Source organism: Mandrillus leucophaeus, unplaced genomic scaffold (genome assembly GCF_000951045.1).
Source record: "Mandrillus leucophaeus isolate KB7577 unplaced genomic scaffold, Mleu.le_1.0 Scaffold251, whole genome shotgun sequence".
NCBI lineage: Eukaryota > Metazoa > Chordata > Mammalia > Primates > Cercopithecidae > Mandrillus > Mandrillus leucophaeus.
This window is the reverse complement of record NW_012102599.1, coordinates 2,893,850-2,904,984: the sequence shown is the minus strand read 5'-3', so window position 1 is coordinate 2,904,984 and position 11,135 is coordinate 2,893,850. Positions and strand designations below refer to the sequence as shown.

Genomic DNA, 11,135 nt, shown 5'->3' with positions numbered 1-11,135 from the left:
TTTTTTAAAATTTGAGACAGAGTCTCACTTTGTTGCCCAGGCTGGAGTGTAGTAGCGCAATCTAGTCTCACTGCAACCTCCACCTCCCACGTTCAACACCTCCTGGGTTCAAGTGATTCTCCTGCCTCAGCCTCCCGAGTAGCTGGAATTACAGGCACTCACCACCACACCCAGCTAATTTTGGTATTTTTAGTAGAGATGAGGTCTGACCGTATTGACCAGGCTGGTTTCGAACTCCTGACCTCAAGTGATCTGCCTGCCATGGCCTCCCAAAGTGCTGGGATTACAAGCATAAGCCACTGTGCCCGGCCTTAAAAAAAAAAAAAGAAAAGAAAAAAAAGAAGAAAATTTTAATTAGCTGGGCACGGTGGTGTGTGCCTGTAGTTCCAGCTACTTTGGAGGCTGAGTTGAAAGGATGGCTTGAGTTATCATTGCTCCACTGCACTCTAGCCTGGGTAACAGAGCAAGACCCCCCAAAAAATCTATTTGCTGTGTAAAAATAAATAGCGTTTAAGTAAAAATATGAAAGATTTGCGATTCTCAGTTTCTTTGTGCTGCTGAGCTTGTATAGGATTAACTCAGGAGCTGGAGGCAGCTATATTCTACGTCAGTCCAGGGTAGCAGAGGAAGCTGCTCTAGGGAGAAGAAACAAGCAGAAAAGAGATACTGGAGAGATGGAGAGAAAATGATGTCTGGGCTCTCAACAACTTGTTTCTGGTCTTTCCTGGGCCAGCTACATCTCTCTCCTTGGTTTCTTCAAAACATCCCTATATTCTTACAATAAATCTCTCCTTTTTTGGCCTAAGCTAACTTGAGTTGTTTCTTGATAGTTGCATCCAGAGAAATCTAACTATCATAGCAGGTTTTCCTTTTTGTTTTTGTTTGTTTGTTTGTTTGTGACAGGGTCTCACTCTGTCACCCAGGCTGGAATGCAGTGGCGTGATCTCAGCTCACTGCAACCTCCCCCGTCTGGGTCAAGCGATTCTCTTGCGTCAGCCTCCCAAGTAGTTGGGATTACAGGCATGCACCATCATGCTCGGCTAATTTTTGTATTTTTAGGGGAGATGGGTTTTCGACATGTTGGCTAGGCTGGTCTTGAACTCCTGGCCTCAACTGATCTGCGTGCCTTGGCCTCCCAAAGTGCTAGGATTACAGGCGTGAGCCACTGTGGGTGACCTCATAGTAGTTTTTCTGTAAATGCTTGTTAAAGGGAAATGTAAAGTTCTTTATAATGAAATTATTTAGGTTCTCAAAATTTGACTGTACTTAAAAAAAAAAAAAAAAAAAAAAACTCCTAAATTGAGGGAGGCCAGCTCCAGAGGTGTTGTTAAAGACATTCACCCTAAGCTAAGGTGGTGTTTGCTTATGGAAAATGTGAGCTGGGCCTGGGGCCAAGTAACACATTCCACCCACTAGACTTTCCTCTCAGTCCCTGCCTAAGAAGTTAGGTTTTTCAATGTTTGGTAATGACCTGCCTGAAAGATAAATTCTGAATGTTGCTAATTAGAATGGAGTTTGAGGAGTGTGAGACATTTTTGTTTGGTGTGATCTGGTTTGTATTTTGAAAAGAAAGGCATTAGGGCCAGGGCAAGAGCACCAATCCCAGAGTGAGGAGTCCTTGGCTGATAGTTATTTTAGTACATTCAAATATGGGTTTCCATTCTAGCTAATTCTGCAAGACTCAAAAAAAAAAAAAGAAAGAAAGAAAAGAAAGAAAAAGGAAAAACATACATGTTTCCAAGTTCTAGGACTACTTAACCCTTTCAGGCTAATACCTTTCTGAAGGCAAAGTCCATTTCTCTGTCAGTGTTTTCAACTCTATAGATAGTACTATCCTTTTACTATTTATTTTATATTATTATTCCTGGTACTGAACAGACAGAAAGTACTTAGGAAAATCCTGGAAGTCCCAGAATGGTATTCATAAGGCAACTCCTAGAGTTCAGTAGCCTACAAATGAAGTTAAATATATTAAATATATTTTATATGAGCGTGATATAATAATGCTCCAAAAATATCATACACTCCAAAAAATGGCAGCAAACATAACTGCATATTTATTTATGCTTTTTTTTTTTGAGACATGGTCTCACTCTGTCTCCCAGACTGGAGTGCAATGGCGTGATCACAGCTTATTGCAGCCTCAAACTCCCTGGGCTCAGGTGATCCTCCCACCTCAGCCTCCCAATAGGTGGGACCACGGGCATGTGCCACCATGCGTGGCTAATAATTATATTTTTTGTAGACACAGGGTTTTGCCATGCTCCCTTGGCTGGTCTCAAACTCCTGAGCTCAAGCAATCCGCCTGCCACAGCCTCCCAAAGTGCTGAGATTCCCGTGTGAACCACTGCATTCAGTCTGTTTACACATTTTTTATGTAAGATGAATTTAAACTGGATAAAATTATCTCTGATGTGAAATAAGTCAGAATAATTGCATTATAAACACTAAAGTTAAAAAAGCATAATTTATTTCTATCATTGAAATACCATTGAAAAATTAAATAACAGTATTTAAATACCAGGAACCAACCATACCATTCAAGCAGTATTTCCTGAAAATTCATTAGGGATACTGTAAAAGTATAAGACATAGCCCCTGTCCTTAAGGACCTTTGTTACAATTTATGTGTGGTAAGACAGATACAAAGCATCATCACTGTTATTTTTACTAAGAGAAGTAGTATGGTGAAGTGGAAAATAATACAGGCTTTTAAACTTTAGGTGTAGATCCATATTTTTAGTTCTGCCATCCCATTAATGTATGATCTCTGCAAAGATACTTAACTGCTCCTAACCTCAATTTCTTTAATTCTACAGTGGGGATAAGGACGCTAATTTTTTTTTTTTTTTTAGAAAGGGTCTCACTCTTTTGCCCAGGCTGGGGTGCAGTGGCACTATATCGGCTCACTGCAACCTCTGCCTCTGGAACTCAAGTGATCATCCCACCTCAGCCTCCCAGGTAGCAGGGACTACAGGCACGTGCCATGATGCCCGGCTAATTTTTGTATTTTTTGTAAAGACAGGGTTTTGCCATGTTGCCCAGGCTGGTCTGAAACTCCTGAACTCAAGTGATCCACCTGCCTCAGCCTCCCAAAATACTGGGATTACAGGCATGAGCCACCGTGCCTGACCAGGATGCTAAATTTAAAGAACTGGTTTTTAGCCAGGCGTGGTGGCAAGATCCTGTAATCGCAGCTACTCAGGAGACTGAGACAGGAGAATTGCTTGAACCTGGGAGGCGGAGGTTGCAGTGAGCCGAGATTGTGCCACTGTACTCCAGCCTGGGTGACAGAGTGAGAGCCTCTCTAAAAAAAAAGAAAAAAAAGAACTGGTTTTGTTTTGTTTAGTTTTCTTTAGAGATGGTGATCTCACTATGTTGCCCAGAATGGTCTATGAACTCCTGGGCCCAAGCGATCCTCCCCCATCAGCCTCTCAAAATGCTGGCCTGAGACACTGTGCCCGTCCAGGACAGTTGCAGGAATTAAATTGCAATATGGATGCAAATACGTAAGTAAATGCTTGATATGTGTCAGGTGTTCGAAAAATATTAGTTTATTCCCCAACTGAATTGAAAGGATTGAATATTTTCTAACTCGTTTCTACTTATTGATAAATAATAGTTTTATTATTGGTGAATTTTAAAATTGAAGTTAGCTAAAACTGCAATCATTTTAACAACCAAAACTTTAATTTTCTCAATACTAAAACTCAATTCCACGCCAGGCCTGCCAGACACCTGCGCCGGCCCGCAGCCACCGCGGCAGCTGCCAGCATGTGTGGCCCAGACATCCAGACACCGTCTGCCTTCCAGATCTGCAGGATCATGCGGCCAGATGACGCCAGTGTGGCCCGCAATGTCTAGGGGTGACCATCCTGAAGATGATCGAGGAGGTGGGCGCCATCATCAGCACCTGGCATTGCAACAGCCAGAACAGGGACCGCTGTGTGGCCACTCTGGCACGGGTCGAGCACACCGACTTCCTGTGGCCCATGTGCATCGGTGAGGTGGCCCACATCAGCGCGGAGATCACCTACACTTCCAAGCACTCAGTGGAGGTGCAGGTCAACGTGATGTCCGAAAACATCCTTACAGGTACCAAAAAGCTGACCAATAAGGCCACCCTCTGGTATGTGCCCCTGTCGCTGAAGAACGTGGACAAGGTCCTCCAAGTGCCTCCTGTTGTGTATTCCCGGCAGGAGCAGGAGGAGGAGGGCCGGAAGCGGTACAAAACGCAGAAGCTGGAGCGCATGGAGACCAAGTGGAGGAACCAGGACGTCGTCCAGCCAGTCCTCAACCCAGAGCCGAACACTGTCAGCTACAGCCAGTCCAGCTTGATCCACCTGGTGGGGCCTTCAGACTGTACCCTGCACAGCTTCGTGCATGAAGGCGTGACCATGAAGCTCACGGACGAGGTCGCCGGGATCGTGGCTGCACGCCACTGCAAGACCAACCTCGTCACAGCTTCCGTGAACGCCATTAATTTTCACGACAAGATCAGAAAAGGCTGCATCAAGACCATCTCGAGACGCATGGCCTTCACGAGCAATAAATCCGTAGAGATAGAGGTCTTGGTGGACGCCAACTCTGTTGCGGACAGCTCCCAGAAGCGCTACCGGGCCGCCAGTGTCTTCACCTAAGTGTCACTGAGCCAGGAGGGTGGGTCGCTGCCCATGCCCCAGCGCTTGCCCCAGACCCAGGATGAGAAGAAGCGCTTTGAAGCCTGACTTGGTGGCTCAAGTCTGTAATCCCAGCACTTTGGGAGCCTGAGGCAGGCGAATCATCTGAGGTTGGAAGTTCAGACCAGCCTGCTCAACATGGTGAAACCCCGTCTCTACTAAAAATACAAAAAATTGGCCGGGCGTGATAGTGATGGTGCACGCCTGTAATCCCAGCTACTCAGGAGGCTGGGTCAGGAGAATCTCTTGAACCCGGGAGGCGGAAGTTGCAGGGAGCACTCCAGCCTGGGCAACAGGAGCGAAACTCTGTCTCAGAAAAAAAAAAAAAAGAGAGAGAGAGAGAGAAGCGCTTAGAGGAAGGCAAAGGGTGGTACCTGCAGATGAAGGTGAAGTGGCAGGGCCACATGTAGCCTCAGCCCTAGACGCCCTCCTCCTGCCGCTGGGGCCTTGAGTAGACTATGGCAACAGGCCCAGTGTCCAGTCACATAGAAGTTACCCCTTTGGCCAAAAACCCAATTCACATTGAGAACTGGTGTTGTCTGAATTTTTCGTATCATAGTATTAACCTGTACTCTCTCCTGCAAACCTACACACCAAAGCTTTATTTATATCATTTCAGTGTCAAAGCTACACAATGTTGTCCCGAGCGCTGGGAGGCAATCTGTGGAAACCCTGGGGAATGCTTCCGAGCACACTGCAAGGTATGGGAAGAACCCAGCACCACTAATAAAGCTGCTGCTTGGCTGGAAAAAAAAAAAATTCTGCCGGGCGCGGTGGCTCACGCCTGTAATCCCAGCACTTTGAGAGGCTGAGGCAGGTGGATCACTTGACATCAGGAGTTCCAGACCAGCCTAGCCAACATAGCAAAACCCATCTCTACTAAAAATACAAAACTTAACTGGGTGTGGTGGCGGGCGCCTGTAATCCCAGCTACTCGGGAGGCTGAGGCAGGACAATCTCTTGAACTTGGGAGGCAGAGGTTGCACTGAGCCGAGATCACGCCACTGCACTCCAGCCTGGGCAACAAGAGTGAAACTCTGTCTCAAAAAAAAAAAAAAAAGAAAAAACTAGAACTCAAATATCCAGGATTTTTAATCAGGTAACTAATGTAGATAAGGGGAAAAAAAACTAAGAATATACTGATTTACCTGGAAAAATGTTATTTGTAATCCCAACTTGCTCTCTGAATGTAATAATATCACTGAACATCTGTGACTTTTTTTTTTTTTTTTTTTTTTGAGACATACTTTTGCTATTGTTGCCCAGGCTGGAGTACAATGGCACGATCTCAGCTCACTGCACCTCTGCCTCTCCGGTTCAAGCAATTATCCTGCCTCAACCTCCCGAGTAGCTGGGATTATAGGCGTCTGTCACTATGCCTGGCTAATTTTTTGTATTTTTAGTAGCGATGGGGTTTCACCATGTTGGTCAGGCTGGTCTCAAACCCCTGACCTCAGGTATTCCACCTGCCTCGGTCTCCTGAAGTGCTGGGATTATAGGCGTGAGCCACCGCACCCGGCCAGCAACTTTTTAATATATAAAACCATGCCTTGGGCCGGGCTCGGTGGCTCACCCTGTAATCCCAGCACTTTAGGAAGCTCAGGTGGGTGGATCACCTGAGGTCAGGAGTTCGAGACCAGTCTGACCAACATGGTGAAAAACCCAGCTCTACTAAAAATACAAAAATTAGCCATGCATGGTGGAGTGCGCCTGTAGTCCCAGCTACTCAGGAGACTGAGGCAGGAGAATCCCTTGAACCCGGGAGGCGGAGGTTGCAGTGAGCCGAGATTGAGCCACTGCACTCCAGCCTCAGCTGCAGAGCAAGACTCCGTCTCAAAACAACAACAACAAAAACTTGTTCTAAATCAGAAATCAATCATAATTTATACAATCATGTCAATGAGCTTTCTCTCTCTCTCTCTCTCTTTTTTTTTGGGGGGGGTGGCTAAATGCAAAATATAGAAGGATTTGAGCCTGGCGCAGTGGCTCACACCTGTAATCCCGGCACTTTGGGAGTCCAAGGTGGGCGGATCACTTGAGGTCAGGAGTTTGAGACCAGCCTGGCCAACATGGAGAAACCCCATCTCTACTAGAAATACAAAAATTAGCTGGGCATGGTGGAGTGTACATGCAATCTCAGCTATTTGGGAGGCTGAGGCAGGAGAATCGCTTGAAGTGAGCCAAGATGGCACCACTGCACTCCAGCCTGGGTGAAAGAGCAAGACTCTGTCTAAAAAAAAAAATCTATATATATACACACACACACACACACACACACACACATAGATATGTATAGAAGGATTTGATCTGTATGGACCATAGAAAAGGGAAGTTAAATAACGGTATTTCTGCAGAAGTTAGCCAGCATCGATCAGTGTAGCCTTGCTCACTACACAGATTCTCCAGTCTCCTTCAGTTTGATTCAGTAAATATATATTCCTATAGTTTATGTTGAGGTCTTGAGGGCATCCAATAAAGGACCTGGCTCTTCTCTGCCCAAATTGAGAATAAAGGGCAAGCATAAGGTAAATGTGAGGTCAGATATCACCTTGAACTGATAAGGATTAACTGGAGGATGCAGCTCATGAGAACCAAACTGACCTGTCACCTGAACCCCAGAATGATACACACTTACCTACCGTGTTCCACAGGCAGCAAAGGCACACATTATGGCTTTCATGGGGCCATAGGCACTTCTGCTTTTTTCTTGGGCTCCCCTTCTTTTTCCTTCATTAAATATATATACTAAAAATTGTACATTATGGCTATACTGATATACATATATTAAAACATTTTTGAGCTACAAATTCACTTTTTTCTTCTTCTGTTTTTTCTTTTTTCTTTTTCTTTTTTTTTTTTTTTTTTTTTTCCCATACAGGGTGTTGCCCAGGCCAGACTGTAGCGCCAATAGCTCGGCTCACTCCAGTTTAAGCTTCCTGGGCTCAAGGATCCTCCCACCTCAGCCTTCCGAGTAACTGGGACCAAAGGCACATGGCACCACACCCAGCCAATTTTTAAATTTTTTTGTAGATAAGGATACGGGGTCTCACTATATTGCCTAGGCTAGTCTGCAACTCCTGGGCTCAAGGGATCCTATGGCAGCAGCCTCCCAAAGTGCTGGGATTACAGGCTTGAGCCACCGCACCCAGCCTCATTTTTTTTCTTCTGATTTTTAAGGAAATTAAAACATTTTCATGGACCCTAGGCACTGCCTGCTGTGCCTAAGGAAGAAATTGGCCCTGAACAACACTGAACACACTGGCCCAAGTAAGGCTTAAATCCCAGAGGAAGTGTGTACTCTTGAGAGAAATGAGAAGAAATGAGGCAAGCATACCTAGGTTGTTCTTCCTGATTTAGCAATCAGATGAGTTACTCTCTGCCTTGGATTACAGTGAATAAAGGGAAAGCAATGAGCACATCATTCCAGCTCAACTCACATGAAAGAAAATAGCAGTAGAGAAAAAGCAACCCTCTCTTAGCAATTCTGTTCTTAAGGCTGAAATGATTGCATTTGGTTATCGTAATTAGATAACACTGGTCTTTTATGATTACCGATCTAATAATTCTTGCTCCAGATTCCTGTTTACCAGAAAATCTGATTTTATAACTAGGCTTCCCATGTAGATTATCCTATAAGGAAAGAATATCTCAAGCAGGCCGGGGTGGTGACTCACGCCTGTAATCCCAGCACTTTGGCAGGCCCAGGCAGGTGGTTCACTTGAGACCAGGAGTTCAAGACCAGCCTGGACAACATGGCAAAATCCTGTCTTTACCAAAAATACAAAACATTAGCTGGTATGGTGGCTTGAGCCTGTAGACCCAGCTACTCAGGAGGCCAAGGTAGGAGGATGGCTTGAGCCCAGGAGGTAGAGGTTGCAGTGAGCTGAGATCGTACTGCACTCCAGCCTGGGTGACAGAGTGAGACCCTGTCTCAAAAACAAAACAAAAAATCTCAAGCAGCTGATAAAATATACAATCTGAATATACAATCTGCTGTCCGGTTACGTTTCTCATTGTAAGATAGTAAATTAACATTCTGGTTTATATATTCTCACAAGAGACTGTTTGGCATGAGAATCCATGGATTCATTTAACTCATTTTCATATAACTGACTTGACCATGTTATTGAACTGAGAATGTTGAAGTTCAAAATCTAAACCATAATGACTTAATCCAAGGTACTATAACCCTAGAAGACTCTAAGTAGCCAGAAAGTTTGTATTAGCTGCAATTCAATTTTCCCATTTTCTAACCACAACACACCCCCCAGTCCTCACACCTTTCTTATAATCCTATGTCCTCAAATTAGCTGAGTGGGGCAGCCCGAGGGAGCAAAAAAGTAGGAAACACTCCAGCAAAATGTTTCTGATTTTTTCCTTTTTTTTTTTTTTTTTTTTGAGACAGAGTCTGGCACGATCTCGACTCACTGCAACCTCTGCCTCCTGGATTCAAGCAATTCTTCTGCCTCAGCTTCCTGAGTAGCTGGGATTACAGGCATGCACCACCATGCCCAGCTAATTTTTGTATTTTTAGTACAGATGAGGTTTCATCATATTGGCCAGTCTGGTCTCAAACTCCTGACCTCGTGATCCACCCTCCTTGGCCTCCCAAAGTGTTGGGATTACAGGCATGAGCCACCGTGCCTGGCCCTTTAATTTTTTTTATTTGCTTTCTTTTCCCTCTCTCTCTTTTTTTGTTTTGTTTTGTTTTGTTTTGTTTTGTGTTTTGGAGACAGGGTCATTGCAGCCTAGACCTCCAGGACTCCTACTCCCTCCGGGATTCTCCCACCTCAGCCTCCCGATTAGTTCATGCCACTAGAACCAGCTGATTTGTTTTTATTATTTTTATTTTTATTAATTTTTTTTGTAGAGACAGGGTCTCACTATTTTGCTCAGACTGGTCTCAAATACCTGGGCTCAAGCAATCCTCCCACCTTGGTTTCCCAAAGTGCTGGGATTACAGGCATGAGCCACAGCACCTGAACTATTTTTCAGTTTTTCGAACTATTATTTTCTTTCTTTCTTTTTTTTTTTTTGAGATGAAGTTTCACGCTCGTCATCCAGGCTGGAGTGCAATGGCACAACCTTGGCTTACTACAGCCTCCACCTCCTGGATTCAAGTGATGCTCCTGTCTCAGCTTCCCAAGTAGCTGGGATTACAGGTGCCTGCCATCACACCCAGCTTATTTTTGTATTCTTAGTAGAGTCGGGGTTTCACCATGTTGGCCAGCCTGGTCTTGAACTCTTGACCTCAGGTGATCCACCCACCTCGGCCTCCCAAAGTGCTGGAATTACAGCGTGAGCCACCGTGCCTGGCCGTGAACTATTATTTTCATCTGGGTCTATCCAATGTCCCACTGTGCCCAGTGGATGTCAAGGAATGTTTAATGCATGACTGTTCTCCATGGCTGATAATTAAAGAAGGGTTAGTCATTAGCAGTTGGTTCTGTGTAAAGCAAGTCATATCCTTTATGACAAATTATCTCTTGGAAATTTTCATTTAGTCTTAACCACCTCCATGGCCAGACAAGATGTCGTTTATTCCCTATCAAGATACGGAAGAAATGGTGACACAACAAAGTTTGTAATGGAGCATGTCAATAGTTATATTCTTTCATCAAACATGTATTCAGAGCCAATGAAGTGCTGGTCAGCTCTGTGCCTAACAGAATTGGAGGCAGGAAAGTATGATTTAGCTATGTGCCCAGAAATAAAATGAAACAGATTTGGGTAAATACATATTAATCTCTGCCTCAACAACTGGGATTATATTCCCATTTTCATAGGAAATGGAGGCACTGAGAGAATGAGTAACATGTCTAAAGCCACATAGGTAGAAATAATGATATAATCATAATGTAGTTGTGTTTCAAACTCAGTCCTGTTCAGTTCGATAAACATTTGTCCAGTCCTCATTCTATGCTATGTCCTGTGAATTGGCTTTGAGAATGCAGCCATGAACCCCGCTGAAGAACTTTATCAGCTTCCAGCCACCAAGACAGTAAACTCATCTACAGGACCACTCATGCCTTCTGCCAGACCTCTTGATACCATGGGAGAGGCATAGCTCCTCCTAACTAAGGCTACTCTTTCCCCTGTGTTTTATTTATTTATGTATTTATTTTATTTATTTGTTTATTTTTTTGAGACAGAGTCTTGCTTTGTAGCCCAGGCTGGAATGCAATGATGCAATCTCAGCTCACTGCAACCTCCACCTCCCGGGTTCAAGTGATTCTTGTGCTTCAGCCTCCCGAGTAGCTGGGATTACAGGCACACAGCACCATGCCCAGCTTATTTTTGTGTTTTTGGTAGAGATAGCATTTCTCTATGTTGGCTAGGCTGGTCTCAAACTCCTGACCTCAAGTGATCTGCCCACCTTGGCCTCCCAAAGTGCTGGGATTACAGGTGTGAGCCACCTCACTGGGCCTCCCCTGTGTTTTAGATCCCACCCCCATG

The 11,135-nt window shown here is 44.6% G+C and overlaps 1 protein-coding gene across 1 annotated transcript; it reads left to right on the top strand.

Annotated features, from left to right (window-relative positions):
* The first annotated feature begins 2,855 nt into the window (after positions 1-2,855).
* On the top strand, positions 2,856-4,992 carry LOC105542154 (putative cytosolic acyl coenzyme A thioester hydrolase-like). Its single transcript, XM_011983568.1, has 2 exons — positions 2,856-2,961; positions 3,726-4,992. The coding sequence occupies exon 2, from the start codon at positions 3,882-3,884 to the stop codon at positions 4,638-4,640; it is 759 nt and encodes a 252-aa protein (XP_011838958.1). The 5' UTR covers positions 2,856-2,961; positions 3,726-3,881; the 3' UTR covers positions 4,641-4,992.
* The last annotated feature ends 6,143 nt before the right edge of the window (positions 4,993-11,135 follow it).

Bases quoted from the DNA above. Each gene is read 5' to 3' on its own strand.
- LOC105542154 (XM_011983568.1), top strand. From the start codon at position 3,882: ATGATCGAGGAGGTGGGCGCCATCATCAGCACCTGGCATTGCAACAGC.